The sequence below is a fragment of the Grammomys surdaster genome, unplaced genomic scaffold (assembly GCF_004785775.1).
Source record: "Grammomys surdaster isolate TR1022 unplaced genomic scaffold, NIH_TR_1.0 189, whole genome shotgun sequence".
NCBI lineage: Eukaryota > Metazoa > Chordata > Mammalia > Rodentia > Muridae > Grammomys > Grammomys surdaster.
In genome coordinates this window covers 8,584,827-8,603,943 of record NW_021604634.1, presented here as the reverse complement: position 1 = coordinate 8,603,943, position 19,117 = coordinate 8,584,827, and the positions used below count along the sequence as shown (strand labels likewise).

Sequence of the window (19,117 nt, the reverse complement as noted above, 5' to 3'; positions counted from 1 at the left end):
TAAAAAAGAATCTACTTCAGCAAAGAGTGCCACAACACAATCCATCACTGAGGAAAGCCAGGACAGAAACACAAACAGGGCAGGAACAAAGAGGCAGGGGCTGATGCACAGGCAATGGAAGAATGCTGCTTATGGTTTAATCCTCACGACTTGTTCAGACTGCTTCCCTATAGCACCCAGGACTAGCTGTCCATGAATGCACAGCCAACAATGGAATGGGCCCTCCACGGGCCAATTTGATGGGGTGTTCTCTCAATTGAGGTTTCTCTTCCCAAAAGATTCCACCCTGCATCAAGATGACATAAAAACTAGCCTGAACAATTATCCAAGTCACTACAATTAACTTCTTTTTTCTACTGCTTCTTCAAAGTATGTCCCTCCATCCTTCTACAAAGTCATGCAAGCAATGATTTCATTAGAATAGCTTCAACAACAATCAGAAAGTATGATACAGTTAATATAAGCTACAATTTCAGAACTGCACACTAGGTATATTATAAAACATGACAGTGGCTACTTCTGTGAAACAAACTTTGCTCTTATTTTCTTTATTCCCTCTAGCAGCTTTGTGCAGAGATGAAAAGGAAAGCACAATGTGCTAAGGTCAAGGCAGAAGAGAAATAAAACTTTCTTTGAAGAGCCAAACAGAGAATTACCCCACAAAGAAAACTATGCTACAAAGCAGATTGAGCACTGCTGCCTGTGTGGACCTCTTGCTAGAGAAGTTAACCTTCCAGAGTGAGGACATTGTGTAGATGGAAGTCGGACAGCACTGGCTATCTCTGGAGTCTCTCTGGCCATATCTCTGCAGTTCTGTCACTTTTTATCAAACTTTATGAACGTAAGGAAGGGACAGTGTACAGGTGTTCCTCAGCACCAATGAGATACTTGGAGAGAGCACCTTCCAGGGATTCGGGTCGCAATCTGTCCCAGTACTTCTCACCTGTTTTGTCACTAAACTCACTGAGAGGCATTTTAGATGTTTGCTCATTGTCAATCCAAAAGATATGCTGTGTATTCATATACTAAATGGATGTCTGCAATACCTGTTAAAATACTACTGAAAAGTCTACTCTTTTTATTCAATACAAGCTTAAGAAGGATAAAATATTTAACTTGGAAGATAAATTTTAAAATCTATTAACATGTAAATTTATTACCATATTTACTAAATATTTTAATTAAATTTATTTGCTTATATATAAGGTATTGAGTTATATACTTAAAAACTACCAAATCATATAAATATGTAATATTTATAGATTTAAATATCTAATATATTTCTATATATTAGAAACATATGGAAATAGAAATATAAAGTTTAACAAAAATTATTCAAAACTTAGTGTTTAATCAAACAATTTAAGAATACTTTCCTTAATGAACATTTATACTTTTGTAAAATATAAGAAAATACCTAGCTGCTAAATATACCTTCAGACATTACTGATAATTATGTCTTAGAGTACTGTCTGTAAGTAATCACAAGATTTAAATAATTCTTATATAATAAAATATATAGGAGGAACAGTAAAAAAAAATCTACAAGGCCACAACAATAGTCACACCACCTGTTGCCAAGTGACTACTAAATCAAGTGTCTCATCATTTTCATCAGTTTTGTAGGACTAACGCTGTAGTGCCTTGCACATCCATGAACTCAATGTCAGTGTTGGTCACATAATATCTACAAAACCTAACATAAGAATTACTAAAATAAAAAGAATTTATAAGATAGACTTGAGGTCTGTTAGACCACAGATCACAGTAATATCCACCTCATGCCCTTCTCACAAGGTCAATCTTTATTACTGTTGAGACTGCAGTCTAACCTACTAAGCTTCATTAAATTATTGCTAACCTGAAGAGAATTTCTAAGCAGGAAAATATTGCAACTGAAACACAAAAGTAATTTTAACGTGGATGTAAGCAATGCTGTGGACTGGCATTGCTTAGGATCACAGCATCTTTAACCTTCACACCTCAAAGGCAACACAAATCCACACAATTCAAAGGATCTTAAGAAATGTTCATATTATATGCTGAACTGGCTCATACCTTTAATTGCCATTTAGCCTTATCTACATACATAAAAATAGTAGTCAGAGCTCACTGTAGACTGTAACATGTGTTTCAGCTGAAAGATGGCAGAGATTTCTGGTTCAATTTTTTATACGATTCATCTGCCCTAAGTTTCTCCTGGAGCCATTTCAGATCATTCCAAGTATAAAACACATGATCAAAACCTCTCCAACTACTGAGAACAGAGGGGATAAAACAAAATAAAAACTTTGGACACAGGACCCAAATTCTCTGAGTTGGATCTGACCTGAAAGTCTTCTGAGGACAACATTTCATAGTAGCAGAAGGTGTCGTTCTAGCTTTCAAAGGAGGGAAGCAACCAAGAGTACTAACTAGCTAAAGTAAGATGTCTATGAACTTTAACAATGACTAGCATGGCACAATAACCCAAAGGGTGCAGGAGTGGCACCCATACCTTGGTAGTAACCAATCGTTCTCTAATGGATTTCCTCCACAAGAAGAAAATGATGGCTAGTACTCTATCCAGGGGTAACAAAGTCACAGATCTCATAGAAAACCTATAAATGCCAATGCACCAATATAAAACAATTCCTAACCACACCCTAATATTTGATATTATACTCACAGCTAAGTATAGGTCTCACTTCTCCTCAAAAATGTCTCTTTTCAAGAGATGATAACCATTACAGAAAACCACAACCAATCAAAATTGATAGACCAAAGGATTGTGTGGAGACGTCCTAACTGGTACACTGACCATACAATGTCTACCGCTAAGGCTCAGGGATCATTGCAGAAGAACAAGACTGAAAGATTGTAAACAGGAAGTTAGCTATAAGATTTTATCTCCCAGAAATGTCAGAGATGCTGCAATCATGAATTTTTATGACTGCCTAAACAAGAGCTAAACAGTACAATACTAATAGATATGCTACCACTGAAGGGAAAATCTCATGGGACCTCAACCCCGGACAAATGGTCTACCCTGAAATCACATAAAGATAAATAACATTATATGGACTGAACAAGTTGTGTGAGTGAGTGTGTGTGTGTATGTATGTATGTATGTCTCTGTGTGTATGTGTGTGTATGAGTGTATGTGTTAAACAATTCAAGAAATAGAAGCCATGAATTTGAGAGGGAGTGAGGGATAGAGACAAAGGAAGAGTTGATGGAAAAGGGGGAAGAAAGGAAATGATTTAATTATGTTTAATGTTTTTCCTTATTTATTTACTCTTCTCACATATTTTTCCCATGTTTTACATCCTGACCACAGTTTCCCTTCCCTCCTATCTTCCCATTCCCTCCGCAGCACCACCTCCCATCTCCTTCAGATCTACTCCTCCTCTGGTTCTCTTCAGAAAAGAGCAGGATTCCCAGGGATAGCACCAAAACATAGCATAATAAGTTACAATAAGACTAGGCACATACCCTCATATCAAAACTAGTCAAGGTAACCTAGCAGGAGAAAAAGGGTCCCCAAATCAGGCAAAGAGTCTGAGAAGGCTCCTGCTGCCACTATTAGGAGTTCCACAAGAAAACCAAGCTACACACCCATAACATATATGCAGAGGGCCTAGGTGAGACATATACAGGTTTTCTGATTGTAGGTTCAGTCTCTATGAGTCCTTATGAACCCTGATTAGTTGATTCTATGGGCCATGTTCTTGTGGTGTCCTTGACCCCTCTGGGTCCTACAATCCTTCCTACCCATCTTCAGGAGAATTCCCCCAACTCTACCTAATGTTTTGCTGTGGGTCTCTTCATCTGTTCCTATTGGTTGCTAGAGTAAACCTCTCTGATGAGGAATTTACTAGGCTCTGGTTAACTAGTAGAGCAGAATGATTAGGAATCATTTCATTGATTTTTTTTTATTTATTTAAGTCAATCCTGTTTGAATCTATCTTAGGTCTCTGGGCTATCCAGCCCCTGGTGCTGGCATTCTAGACAGTGTCTTGCATGAGCTCCCTTTGAGGCATAGAGCTCATGTTGGATCAGCCATTGGTTGGCCACTCCCACAAGTTCTGTGCTACCTTTACCCCAGGACATCTTGCCAGCAGGAAAATTGTAGATTGACGGTTTTGTTGTTAGTTTGTTGTCCCAATCCCTCCAGTGAAAGGTCTGCCTAGATATAGAAGATGGCTGGTTTAGGCTCCATATCCACATTAGAAGTCTTGTAGATTCCAGGGAGTTTCCTTTATACTAGCCATTTCCCTGGTCCCCAAATTGCTGCCCAATTCCAGGATCTTTCCCAGTACTCTTCCTTCCATTCCTGAGCATGGTTCAATGGTTAAGAGAACTGACTGTCCTTCCCATGGGACTGAGTTTAATTGCCAGCACCTACCTGGAAGCTAACAACCATCTGCTAATTCTGTATGAGAGGATCAATTAACCTCCTTGGGCACCAGACATGCATGTGGTGTAGATATACATGCAGATAAAACACCCACACATATAAGTACATTTTATTTTAAACAAACAAATAAACTTACCCAATATATCTTTGGTACACACAATGAGAACCCGGATGACATTAGTTATAAGGGGTTTTAAGAGCTCATCTTGTGTCACAAGTTTAGGATCTACCAATAGACAGGACTTCAAAAGCTGGGACAAAGAGGAAAGGTATTCCAAGAAAAAGGAAGCCTATTTGCAAAAAGAGAAAAAATATGGTAACTAAGTAGATTTCATAAAAAATCTACCTCAGTGGCATCACAGTGTTTTACTTTTCCATGTGTTATATGAATTCATTTCTTTATAAAATATATTCAGTAAGGTACTAAAAAAGGACTCATCATAAATTATGTACTATAAACTTAATATGCAACAAGCAAAACATAGTTTCCAATATTATAAGTATATCAGTAACAGTCATATTAGCACTATCAAGTATACCACAAACAAGCAACACAGTATTTTCAAAGCTGATTTCTATATTTAAAGAATTTAAAGAAAGTGTTTATATTTTCAAAGTAGGTAACTCTTGAAACCAATATCCCAGAAGCAGCACAGAGGGTATTTAAAGTCAAAATAAACCAGTTTGCAAAGAAAGATCTGATTATAAAAATAATCCTCAAAATGCAAAAGTATGGGGGAAAATATATCAAGCCTAACAGCCTAGATAGTGCTATCAATAAAATGTATTTTTGCTTTTAGTTATCCTTCAATATAAAAATAATACTCTGTAGGTCTGGTAGAATTCTGCACTAAAGCCATCTGGCCCTGGGCTTTTTTTGGTTGGGAGATTTTTAATGACATCTATTTCCTTAGGGGATATGAGCCTGTTCAGATAGTTTACCTGCTCTTGAATTTACTTTGATATGTGGTATCTGTCTAGAAAATCATTCCTTCCATCTAGACTTTCCAGTTTTGTTGATTATAAGCTTTTGTAGGAGGATCTGATTTATTTTTTAATTTCCTCAGTTTCTGTTGTTATGTCTCCCTTTTCATTTCTGATTTCGTTGGTTTGCATATTGTCTCTGGGCCCTTTAGTTAGTTTTGCTAGGGGTTTATCTATCTTGTTGATTTTCTCAAAGAACCAGGTTTTGGTTTTGTTGATTCTTTGTATCATTCTCTTTGTTTCTTTTTGGTTGATTTAGTCCCTGAGTTTGACTGTTTGCTGCAGTCTACTCCTCTTGGGTGTATTTGCTTCTTTTTGTTCTAGAATTCTTAAGCATGCTGTTAAGTTGCTAGTGTAAGATCTCTCCAGTTTCTTTACTGGGGCACTTAGCGCTATAAATTTTCCTCTTAGCACTGCTTTCATTGTGTCCCATAAGTTTAGGTATGCTGTGTCATCATTTTCATTGAATTCCAGGAAGTCTTTCATTTGTTTCTTTATTTCTTCCGTAACCAAGTTATCATTGAGCAGAGAGTTGTTCAGTTTCCATGGGTATGTGGGTTTTCTGTTGGTTTTGTTGTTGTTGTTGTTGTTGTTGTTGTTATTGAAGTCTAGTCTTAGTCTGTAGTGATCTGATAGGATGCATGGGATTATTTCAATCTTATTGTATCAGTTGAGGCCTATTTTGTAACCAATTATATGGTAAATTTTGGAGAAGGTATCATGAGGTATCTTTTGAGAAGAAGGTATATTCTTTTATAAAATCTTTGTACTCTCCTTATCTTCTACCCTATTAAAGGTATATAAAGTTTAATATCTGGATACTAGAAATATTATTATAAATAAACCAGTCTGGTCTACAGAGTGAGTTCCTGGTCTACACAGAGAAACCCTGTCTTGGAAGGTAAAAGAAAAAAGAAAATTAAACAGACAAAAAAAAAAAAAAAAAACCAACAACACACTAGTGTAACAACTTCAACCTAGGTTGAAATAAAAGACATACCAGAGACATCCTAAAATCATAGTAGTAAGTGTGTTATACCAGTGTCCTTTTATAAAGTAGTGCTCCAAGAAATTAAACATTTATAAGTGATTAATGGAGTTAGGGAAAATTTTCACTATTCTTTTCTTTAAACCCAGTCCCTCTTATATTAATTTTAAGTAACCTAGTTCAAAAGGCACATAACACCACACATATACTGAGAAATTTCCATCTTTTTCTTGTAGGTGGATCTCCATAGCAGAATTTGCTGTTTGTCCCTTAAGGCAAAGAGACTGTGACACATGTGAGAGGCTTACCTGAGCCTGAGTATGTTCAACAGCAGATGGTAAAGGCAGCGGGGTCTTGAGTTCCTGGATACACATTTCTATGAGGGAGGCATCCACAGTGCTGTCAAGGATAAAGGGCAGCCCATAGATAGTTACTATGCTTCTTATTAAAGACAAAATACCACAATATGAAGTTTCCATATAACCCTGAATATAAATAGAGAGAAAGAGCTTTTCCAAGTAAAGAAAATATTTAAGGTTTCCCAGAGTATTTCAGAAAACAGGAACTTATTGTTAGGTAAGTGTGAAAAACAAAGAATTCTAAAATGTGAATAGTGTCATAGTTAGCATCAGCTGTTAATTTGACACACCTGAACAGAAGAAACCACAATTCAGGTATTGCCTCCATCACATTGTCCTGAGTGTATGTCTGTGGGACATACTTTTAATTGCTAACCATGTGAGTGAGCCTAGCCCCATGTGAGAGGGATAAACCCTAGACAAGTGGATCTAGGGAATAAGGGAGCTGAACAAGCTAGAGGAAGCCTGTATGCAGCACTTCTCCATGGTCTCTGCTTCAGTTCCTGGCCCTAGGTTCCTGCCCCAGCTTATGTCAGCTTCTCTTGATGATGATGGAAACCTGTAAACCAAATAAGCCCTTTCCTCCTTTAAGTTGCTTTTGGTTAGTGTTTTACCACAGAAACTGAAAACCTAGGACAGAAATGAAGGTTTTTTTTTTCTTATCCTAACTTCACATCCCAGAAGAATGAGAAGGCAGTATGATTTAGCAAACAGAAAAAAAGATATTTCAGACAGCACTGTTTAAAAGGAAGAAGAGTGAATGGCAGAGAAATAGACAGATGCATACAGTTTAAAAGGGGGGCATACTGGGAGACAGTAGCTAGTGTCAGGAAAGAGAGAGAAGTCACATTTGGCACACACAGGGAGTATCTGCACCCTCGCCTTCCTTGCGCTCATCCCTTTAATGTGGGGCCAGCAATACCCTGTACAGGACAAAGCACACAAGGCAAGGAATAAACTCTAGCCTTAGATGGGCCTGAGCACAACAGCTAAGGCTTTGCTGCTATGCAAAAACCACCATTGGAGGCTCGTTAATATTTTTTTTATTTACTTTTTCTCAAATCGTAATTCATTCACACAGGGGTTATAAACACAGAAAGGCAGGATGTGTGGAAGGGGATGGCACTGGCGTGTGGGTGATCAGGGGGAATACAGATATCATCAGAACAGGGTATCAGCTGGGTGAAGGTTCAGGGGACAGGTCGCTATGACTCTGCCTATGATTCACTTGTCCTTATCTAAGTTGGTATTGTCTGCCCAGGCTACCTATTTACAAGGTCTATGACTACTCAGGCCTGTAAATTTCCACAAAAGCTTCCTGTTGACATTAGCTTATAGCCATCTGTTTCAATATTTTTCCACTGAGACCCAAGACTTGGTGTTAGTATACATGTATGACAGGCCTATTGATGATTTTAGGCCTATGGCTGATTTTAGGCCTTCAGTGTGTAAGCAGGGCTGCCCCTGACATCTCCTCCCTTCTCTAAGTATAGAAGGGCTGTGGCAATTCTAAACTTGCGAAGGTGGGGATAGAGGCCTGACCTCCAGTATTTGAAGGGGACCTTGTAATGGCTCCAGTCCCTCTGTCGTTGTCCAGTGGAGGCTTGTTAATATTAGGAAAATTAAAAACTAAAAGATTCAAGTCATTGTTTCCTTAAATTCTACCAGAGTATTTCTGATGAATTTAGTTTCCCATAACAAAATACATACAAATGAAATTCAACAGTGATCTTCAATTTGGGAGCATTAATCTGATGTGACTGCTAAAGAGAAGAGTCCTCAAACTCTTTCACGTCCATCATGAAGAATAACCAAGTGGAATATGCTGCATTCCTTGACTATGCTAGAAGGCATAAGGTTCAAAACCATTTCAACTTTGAAAACTAAAGAAAATAATCTTTCTGGGCTTAACAATCAAGCTAAGAAGCTGATACAAGTATATTAATACAACAGAGGGAGGAAATAACAACAGCAACATCCGTGAAGCCAAAGGTGGAAAAAGCCTGGAACTTAAGGGGTGTAAGAACGAATGAGAATACACTGTCAGGCACATACACCTTTTGTTTATCATCTCTATGCCTTTATCTCTTACCTACAGAGGAGTTCTATGAGATGAGCTTTTTGAAAAGCATTTGCAGCATCTCTTGGAGTAACTGCCAAGAGGTTATCTAAGAGGCTACAGATTGCTGACAGCAGAGACGGAGTAACAATCACATACTGCCTGTGCAGGGAAGCAGACAGCGATGAGTCACGAGGTCGCACTGTTCTGATTTCACGTTGACCTGTTATTTACAAAGAGCATCATAAAATATCATTCCATCTACCAGATCATTATTAACAAAATTTACCAGTTCTCATAACACAGGAAACCTCCTAAAGATGATGAGGTAGGTGATTGGTTAATTCTCAACTGCATGGCTTACCTTAACCTTAAGGCTAGGGAGATTTACTGATCTTACACAGAACCCCCATCCCTCTCTGCTTTTTTTATTTCTCCTGTGAGTGTACAGTGTACGGGTGCATATACAGAAGAACCCAGCATGTAATTTCACATACATACATAAATACATGTGTATGTCTTGAGAATCGGTAATAAGAGCCAAGGTTAGAACACAATCTTTTTTTTTTTTTTTCTAAAATTCTAGGTAGCAGACTGTTTCCAACTTTCAAATACTTTTGGGTTTTAGAAATACAGGAAGGTATAGTGAACTGTACATCCTTCAGCACCTCCAGTGGGAGCTCAGATAGTATCAGAACTACAACTGGTAGTGCAGCATGAACACAATCATAACAGGGTGAATCATCGAGCAGTAAACAGGACTTGGAGTGATGTTGATCATTAAGTGTGGTCCAGTAGATATCTGCTGACTTCTGAGAGAACTTGATTAACAGGAACTGTGGACTTTAAAGGACTGTGAACCTTTCCTAGTTGAAGCAAATGTGCCTCAACACTTTTTTCCTATTACTCTAAGTTTTTGTTGTTCTTTAAATATTTTTAATTAATTCCCATTTTTAAAAAAATGAGTACAAGGAATTCTGAGCTAAATATTTTATGAATTTTTTGTAATTCACAAATATATGCTTCCTTATTAATTTCTGAAATTACTACAAACATAGTGTTTAATTACTACAAACCCATTAGTAAAGTCAGGGAATTAACACAGATGGAAAGATACTGTTTAATATCTAGCTACAGACCTTTTCTAAATTGTCAATTATCCTACAAATACCCTAGAGAGCAAATAAAAATGAATCTATATGAGTCTATATTTTATACCATTTTATATTTATTTAACATGTTTCTGCTTTTTAAATTGGAAGAATTTTTGGTCTTGTGCTGTCTTTCCTGACCATGACAATATTATGGAGAACCCTTCTGAGATTTCTTCACTATCAGATTCTTAGTGCATCTTATCATGAGATATCACCCCTAAGCTTCCCCCCCACAAACATTGGAAATATTAGTTTTAACTATTTAATATTTAACTAAGGCAGGGCTATGCTTAGAATATGAATATCCTGCACAGACTAATGTTGTAAAGAACCAAGCCCAAACGATGGCACTACTTTCAGAGGTTCTGGAAACTTTAGGAGGTAGGTCCTATTTAAGGGAAACAGGTCACTGGGACAAGGGTTAAAGGAGGTTCCTGGAGATATCCTATCTATGTATGGCTTCTTCTTGTTCCCTTTCTCTTCACTGTCTGTCATGATGTGAGAAGCTTCTGCCACATCGATGTGCTGATGGAATTCTATGACTGAGCTGAAGCCTCTCAACTTCCCTCCGTTTTCATTGCTCTTTCAGAGAATTGGCCTACAATGACATAAATATTACTGAGACAGGTGGTACCTACTAGGTTCCTCATCTGTAAAACTACATTTTTCTTCTATGCTAAGATGGTTACCAAATGGTAATTCTCCAATACTATCATTTTTTATTTTAGTTGACTTTCTAGCAGATGAAAGAACATTTTCTTCTCATCATTTATTTATTTTAGTATAATTCAAACATTCTTAATCTGTATACCATATTTTTTGTTTGAATTATCCATGAAATATTCTTTTCAATAGCAGTCCTATAACTTTCTCATGTGCTCAATTAATCTCTGCTGGTCCAGGTTTAAGTTATTCCTTTATATCTCATACCCTGAAAAAAGGCATTTGTCCAGAGTTCTTATTGTGCGGAAGGGAGAATGAGATTCAAAAACAAAGATCTGAGTATAAGTGTGTGAATATACATATATACATACATACATATATATATGTATGTATGTATACTGCTACTGATGTGCCCTATGTCTTGAGACTGGAAATATGTCTGTGTATATATGTGCATGTATGCATATACGATTGGGCAGATGCACGTGTATCTATTGACTCAACTAAACAGTTCACAGTGACAGCTCCAATTCTAATCTAATTTTACAAAGTCCATTAATCACCTTTAGTCCTTTAATATTTCACTGACAAAATAAAAAATAAAAAACTCTTGCATTGTCATTGTCTACTTGCTCATTTGCTCAGCCTTATGTATATTTGAAGACATTTTAGGATTGCTAGTTACAAAAGATAAACTAGCAATATGACTTGAACGTTTGTCTGTAGTTTTCTTTGCTTGTCATCAACTGAGGGAGAATGTTCATCAATTACTTACTAGATGAACTTGTTTGTATTCCATATTACTTTTACATTGTCAGTTTAATTTTTCTTTCTTTTTTTTGTAGCAGATGAAACATAAACTACAGTTATAAAAGTCTAAGCCAATAAGCATATGAAAGGTGACAGTCACTATGTCAACTGTGGAGCCCCTTGTACCTCGCTCTTCTCCTCATGTACCTCCTCTCTGAAACCTACTCACTCTGATAACTACGCTTCCTGTTTTCTTTTGTAACAATAAAGACATACATGCTATTACTTCTCCTTTTATTATTATTTTATTGTTTTCTCCAACTGCGTGTCTGCGTCCCATACACATGCCTGGTACCTGCAGATATCAGAGGAGGGCATCAGAACCCATGGAACTAAAATTACAAATGGTTGTTAAATGCTACTTGGGTACTGGAAATCAAATTCAGGTCCCTCTAGAAGGGCAACCAGTACTCTTAACTGAGCCATCTCTCAAAAAGTAGAAATCTACAAATACTATAAACTGTGAAGTATATATTTTTAGTGTGTTGTGTGGGTGATGTATTGTCGGGCAGTGGACACCACCAAATAGAAGACATGACAGAAAATTGAGATGATTCAGGAACCCCAGCAATTCTCATAATTGAGAAGAGTAGGTGTTTAAATCAACTCCCGACCAGGTTTCTGTCCTGGAATATGTGACCACAACACCCCATTGAAAGGACTGTGACAATCAGTCATGTAGAGACAACGCCTGAAGTCCTTCTACAGCAAATGAGATGTTAATCTCAGACCAAGCCAATAAAAAGCATCTGCTTCTAGATCCCAACCCATTCCCAAATGTTTATAAGGTCCTATCCACAATGAATAAAGTGCATGAGTTATTTCACCTAAGATAGTTTGAGAGTGCCTGTCTTACTGATCTGTAACACTCCAGGGAAGATTTTCTTTCCTAAAGCTTTCATTGCTGGACCTCGACCCAGCCAAACCAGCCAGGTGCATGAGCCTGACCGCAGTCATTTCCTGTTCAGTGGCCCTGATCTTGGCTCTAGCTGCCTGCTGTCCCATCACCTTCCGCCACCAGCAGACGAGGTCTGGCAGCTTGCCTTGCTCAGACTTCCCCTTGGAGAGCTGTAGCAACTTGGTCGTTCTGGCCATGCCTGAGCCCCAAAAGGCCTTTTGGTTGTACAGGCCAGATTCCCCTCCAGCTGTGTCCCGGTAAAACCAGCAATGCATGTGTGGGAACTGTATATTGTATACACATGTGAAAGCCTATGTTCTGAAACAGTCTCTTCTCTCTCCTTCTCTCCCTCTCTCTCTCCCCCTCTCTCTCTCTCTCTCCTCTCGCCCCCCCCCGCTCCCCCATCCCTCTGAACCCGAACCTGAACAATGCAACTAGATGGGCTGCTCAGCAAAGCTCAGCTATCTGTCTGTTTCTGGCCTCTGCACTGGCATGAAAAGCATGTGTAACAATAACCAACTTTCCACATGGACGCTAGAGGACTACAGAGCAAATGCTCCATCCACTAACCATCTCCCTAACCCAGTTGGATGCTTTCTTTATTTATTGATATTTTGGGGGAATTTTGATGTACCAATTTGAATATACCCTCCTTGATTTTTCAATAGCTGAATATGTAGTTCATTATGTAGATATTAATTTGAAAGCATCATCCTGTTTATGGGAATCTGAGTATTTGATATATTTCCTAACTGCAAATAATATTTCATTAAATAATCATGTGCATATGTACTTTCATGCTTTTAGAAATGAGTTATGTGAAAATTGCTATCTGTAAGATAAATGCATTTATAGATTCATTAGATATTGCCAAGTTCCCTTCCAAAAATGTTACACTAATTGCATTCCCTTTTATAATTTATAAAAGTGTTGTTTTCCATAGCCGTGCCAAGAGGATGCACTGCCAGTGCTTTTTAATAGCTGGCAATTTAATTTACTAGCTAAGAAAGAAGGTCTCGCGTAGCACTAATTTGTATGCATCTGATAATATGGGTTCCTCCTATCTTTTGTACATGTTTGCCTCTGTTCACATTTACAAGTTGTCAGTCCTTTTCCTTCTTAAAAATTAAGAGTGTGTTATGTGCTGATACAGCATTTCCTATAAGCTATGTTGCAAATAGTTACGTTACTTTGTCAAGCAATCCCTTCACTTTATGGTTTTCTATTGCATAAGTCTTTTTATTGTTATTATTGTTAAATGTAAAATGTGTACTTTTTATTGAATTTTGACTTTGACATGAGATTAGAAAGTCTTCTGTGTAGCTTTATAAGCATCCATCCATGCATCCTTCTAGTATTCATATGATTTCACTTTTCCCTTTGGAACCCAGATGATTCTGTGTAACATGTCCTCTTGTGTCCAGTGGCTGGCAAGTTTTCAGCACTATCTATCAAAAGACCCATGGCTTATCCCGAGGTCTGAGGTGACAATTTAATCACTATGGATATATTCTCAATTCTATTTATTTTTCATTGCTGGTAATAAAACAGATTGAATATCATTTCTCAGTATGTTATTATATCCAAGTAGGACTTGTCTCCTTTTATAGCATTTTCCTGGGTACTTCTGTACATTCATTCTTTTTTGTTTTAATTGTGAATGTAATTTTCTTACTACAAAGAAATTTGATGTTATTTTGACTGGACACTTTAATTTATAGATTATAGAGATTAAAATTTTACATATTTTAAATATCTAGCTATCCTATTTAAAAATAATGGATTTTTAAATATCTGCTCACATCTATTTTGCATGTTTGGATAATATTAAAGTTAAATTATTAATAATAATTGTGGTTTTTCTTCTATAATTATTGCAGAAGCTGGTGAGATGCCTCAGCAGGTAAAGGCTGCTGTCAAACCTAACTTCAATCCCTGTGACTTTTTTACTATTTAAAAGTGTTTAAAGATTTTTAAGCATACAGCATAGAGGTTCAGCTAAGAGCTTTTATAATTAAACCTTTTCATTAACTAACATAAATTACTAGAAACCAAGGTGGAACTTTGTGAAATTATCTGAATAAATACTGTAATGAAAATTCAATGAAGCAAACTTTTTTCTAGGAATATCTTCTATACATCACTAGTCACATTTAGCTTCATTTAGGAAAGTAGTATTTCTTTCAGGTCAGAAATCTGGTGCTACCAAATGAGGCAGACATATTCTCTAGAATCAAAAGATGAGTTGTAAACTTCAATATAAATACAACTTAAAGTAGAGTTGGCTGGGGTCCTAGTACAAAAACTAAAACATACTAGATTTATAAAAATGCACTGAAAGGAGTAGAGGATTGTAATGAAAGTCCTCTGTGTATGTATAGCATGAACATGGCCATAGGTTCAGTCTCCATCTGTAGGAGAATTTAAAAAGAAAAATATTGCAGATTGCTCATGTGAATTTCTTGTAACAAAACACCATAGATATTGTTTTAAATGACTGCACAGCCTTACAGAGTCCATCTCAACTACAATTTCTTCATTTCAAAGTTACCTACTATTAAGTGTTTCCCAGAAGAGGGTTAAAAAGTGGAGTAATATGCAGTGCCTACTTACTGAAACACTAGTGTTCAACTAATAAGAAGCCATTGGGTTATCAGTTTATTATTATTATTATTATTATTATTATTATTATTTACAATCCAGCCATTGTCCTCCTCCCAGTCCCCCCTCCTACAGTTCCTCATTCCATTCCTCTTCCCCAATCTCTGAGAGGATGCTCTCTTCCCACTAGACATACCCCATCCCAGGGGCCTCAAGTCTCTAAAGGATGGATGTCTTCTCCCACTGAGACCACACCACTCAGTTCTATGTGTGGGTCAGGGGCCTCCAACCAGCTCCTGTATACTGCCTGGTTGGTGGCTCAGTGTCAGGGAGCTCCTAGGGATCCAGGTAAACAGATTTTTTTTTCTAAACAACTTCCCTAAAGAATGAACTATTGATTTAAAGTATGTAAATGTGGGGGTACACTTAAGTGCAGGTGCCCTGTGGGATCCCTTGAAGCTGGAACTGCAGCTAGCAATGAGCAGCCTAGCATGGGAGTTGAGAAACTAACTTGGTCCCACTGCAAGAGCAGCAGCACTCTTAATCTGCTGAGCCATCTCTCTCTAGCCTCTCAGACTTTTTGACAGCCAAATTCTCATTTATTACCTCACAGCATTTGTTTTGTCAATTTCTGAGTATTTATTTTAGATTATCCTAGACCTGGGAGGTCAGAGACAGGTAGATCATTGGGCCAGCCAGTGAGCTCCAGATTCAGTAAAAAACCTTGTCTCAAAAAACAGGATGGAGAGGGGAGTTGGGCATATAATCTCACCCCAGCCTTGGAGCAAATGGCAACTGATAGCTGCTAATAGAGAGACAGTTTTCTCTAAGATTGAAGCTACTGACGAGCTAAGCATGCTCAGTGAAGAAAACAAATACAAAAAAATGTCTGGATAGCACATTTCATCTTTTAAACTTCTGTGGGGGTAAATGCCTCTAATCCCAGCACTTGTCAAGCTACAAGTAGGCGGATACATCTCTATGAGTTCAGGGGCAGCCTGGTCTACAAAGGAAGTTCAAGATAGCTAGGGTTGCACATCGAGTCCCTGTCTCAACAATATAAAAAAAACGTAAAGTTTGGGGAATAAGAAAGAGGGAGTAGATCTGGAAAGAGTTAAGAGAATGGAGTGAATATGCTCAAAACAAATACAAAACTCAAAATTCTCAAAGAACTAATAAAATATAAGCAAGGCCTTTGGCACTGTGGAGAATTCAGAGAAACACTCCATACAGAGTATTCCCTGTTGATAGGATGCACTGTTTGGCTATCTCCAAAGAAAGAAAATTGTGCTCATAGCTCCTTAAAACGAAAAATGAAAGATGCTCAAAACCTTTAACCCATGGAGCTCAAGCAGACACGGTACAAGGGAAATATGTAACTAGTACAGGACACACAAAAGAACAACACCTATCCATGTTAAGAGTATTTAGAAGTTTTCTATGAAACATTTATGAGGAAGTAAACGCTAGTCACATTGGTTTTATCCAGAAGTAATGATGGAATACAAGTTCCAAAGGCCTTTGGAAATCTTAGGTTTACAATTTTCTGTGCTGCTAAAAAATTAAATGGAGGATGATTGGGAAAGACTCGTAATGTCAACCTCTGGGCTACACACACAGAGAGGGAGGGAGGGAGGGAGGGAGGGAAAGAGGGAGGGAGGGAAGGAGGGAGGGAGGGAAGGAGGGAGGGAGGGAAGGAGGGAGGGAAGGGAAAGAGAGACAGAGACAGGGAAAGGGAAAACTAAAAAAATAAATAAAAACCTTGACACACAAAAAAGAATACCTTGCATCACAAACTGGTCAAGGGCAGTTTCAGGAAGAAGTGTTGATGGCAGCAGGGGCTGAATCTCAGCACTGACCACCGAGGCCGCCACCTGTGAACCAGGTAGGTTCTCATTAATGTTGTACCATGGAAAATGAAACAAACAGTCGGTATGCAGAATATTCTTAAGAAAGCGGGTTTTAAATGAATTTTGCCAGATAACATAACAGAAAATACTTTAAATCCTGAGTTATAGCTAGTTTTCCAATATTGACATTTTCTCTGACCTCTTATAGGAACTGTTACAATGTCCATAAATCAGTAACTCAAAAGAGCCATGTTTTGTTTTGAAGCCCACTTAGGATTTAAGTTTCTGATATAAGCGGAAGGGACTCTGGCCAGCTCAAGGATAGTAAACATGGCTATGGCAGGTCTTGCTCTTCTCTCCCATTCTCTTGCCTTGCTACAAACCACCTGATCACATTCCTAAAGCTAGCCACCAAACCTATTCTCTTGTTTCGCCATGTCCTCCTCCCAAGGCTGATTACCAAGGTCTAGCTATCAAAGTACTGAAATCCAGCAATCAAATGCCCGCTTTGATTCACCTAAATAACATGCCCAAATAAACTTAAGCACAGCATCTTAACACGGCAGTCCTTTGTCTGGAACAAATATCCCTGCCCCCTCTCCCTTGTTTCCTTCTTTTTCCTCATCCTCTATCTCCTGTCTTCATCTCTTATTCCTTGACCCATTCCGCTGGCCAAAATATATCTCCTTTATGTCCAGAACTTGGTTTTGGGGTTCCAACGCCAATACTTTTCCTTTCCTAAGCAACACACAGCTGGCTCTCATAGCCCAAATCATGAAATGTTTAAGATGTATAGTTATTCATGTAAAATTTATTGGTTTTGAGATTTTTACTTTGGATATATATGTTAGGTATATGAGTGTTTTGCCACCATGTATGTATGTTTACCATCTATGTATCTAGTGTACATGGAGGATAGAAGGTGGCCCTTGGAACTGAAGTAAACTGAACCTCAATCTTTTGCAAAATCAACAAGTGATATTAACTGCTCAGTCAACTCTCCAACCTCCATATTCTTTTATTTACAATCAAATGGTTTGCTGTTGAAGTTTCAAATTGCGTAATTAAGTTTTAATAATACCTATAATAAACATTGTAAGTGTTGGAGAGATTTAAACTCAGAATTTAAAAATACTGGCTGTTCTTCCAGAGGACCCAGGTCGAATTTCCAGCACCCATGTGGCTGCTCATAACCTTTGAATCACAACTGTTCCCAGGAAACCTGATGCTCTATTCTAAGATCTGCAGATACCAGACATACATGTGGTGGACAGACGTATACACAGAAACAAACAAACAAATAAACATAAAACCCTACACATAAAATAAACTGGGGGAAAAGTTTGAAGATCTAGAATTTTAAAAAAGAAAAATCAGTGAAGTATTTACCTCATATCAGAAAAAAGTTAAAAAAAAAAAAAAGCCTGCCAAAATGCTGACACTGTGTTTCAGAATGCAACATTTTAAAAACATCAAACCTAATAGAATTGCTGTGGAAAGCAAACACAAATGCACCTAGGGGTTTATAGATGAGGCTGTGACCCTCTAAAATTGAATGCACTCTGACTATTGTGTTTAGCACTTCTTATGTGAAAAATATCCTCCCTGGGAAGGTAAGGTATTTCTTTCTCTGAGAAAAAGCACAAAGAATCCACATGGGAGGTGGCCCTGTGTCACTGTGTGCACATGATACGGGACATCAACAGAACTGATAAACTAGTATTATTGCTGATATGATGCTATAAGGTCGTATCTGTACACTAGCTGTGCTTACTTCTAGCAAATTCTACCTTTGACTTAAAGTGATGACATGAAAGCAAATACTAAGATTATCTTCATTTGTAGTTTCTCATAGTAAAGAGATTATGAACTTGAAGAAATTCACAGCAATTAAATCTATAGATACTTAACATATCTCCATTTGAACAGAAGACATTATCTTCCACCTTATGTTAAATATAATGGTTCTAATACTAGTAAGTAAGAAAATTCTAAAGTCAAAAAGCTTAAGCATGAAAATACATCTCAATGAATGTTTCTTCTATATAAATCACTCACAGACAAGCACTAAATCTCTTGTATTTTAGTAAATTCAGAAAATAGGAAAATAGTCTAACAAATATACTTGTCCAGATGACAATTGAGAGGTATGTAAAAAAATATTCATGTCAAATATTCATGTCAAAGCAATCAAGATGATTTTTGTGGTTCTAGGAAAAAGCAATCACACACTATGACTAATACCACAACATAGGCAGTAGCTGAATAAAAAAATACATCCATCTCCTATCACAAGCTCCTCTGGGAGAGAGAGAGAGAGAGAGAGAGAGAGAGAGAGAGAGAGAGAGAGAG

At 37.6% G+C, this 19,117-nt stretch overlaps 1 protein-coding gene across 1 annotated transcript in view; it reads right to left on the bottom strand.

The window, feature by feature from the left end:
• Rttn (rotatin) overlaps positions 1 to 19,117 on the bottom strand; it is a 181,568-nt gene that overhangs the window by 32,821 nt on the left and 129,630 nt on the right. Inside the window, exons 34-37 of the mRNA XM_028768961.1 lie at positions 16,699 to 16,789; positions 8,823 to 9,012; positions 6,680 to 6,770; positions 4,536 to 4,689 (exon numbers count right to left, since the gene is read on the bottom strand). Of these exons, the coding sequence (XP_028624794.1) occupies positions 4,536 to 4,689; positions 6,680 to 6,770; positions 8,823 to 9,012; positions 16,699 to 16,789 (526 nt within the window). The remainder of the gene's footprint in view (positions 1 to 4,535; positions 4,690 to 6,679; positions 6,771 to 8,822; positions 9,013 to 16,698; positions 16,790 to 19,117) is intronic.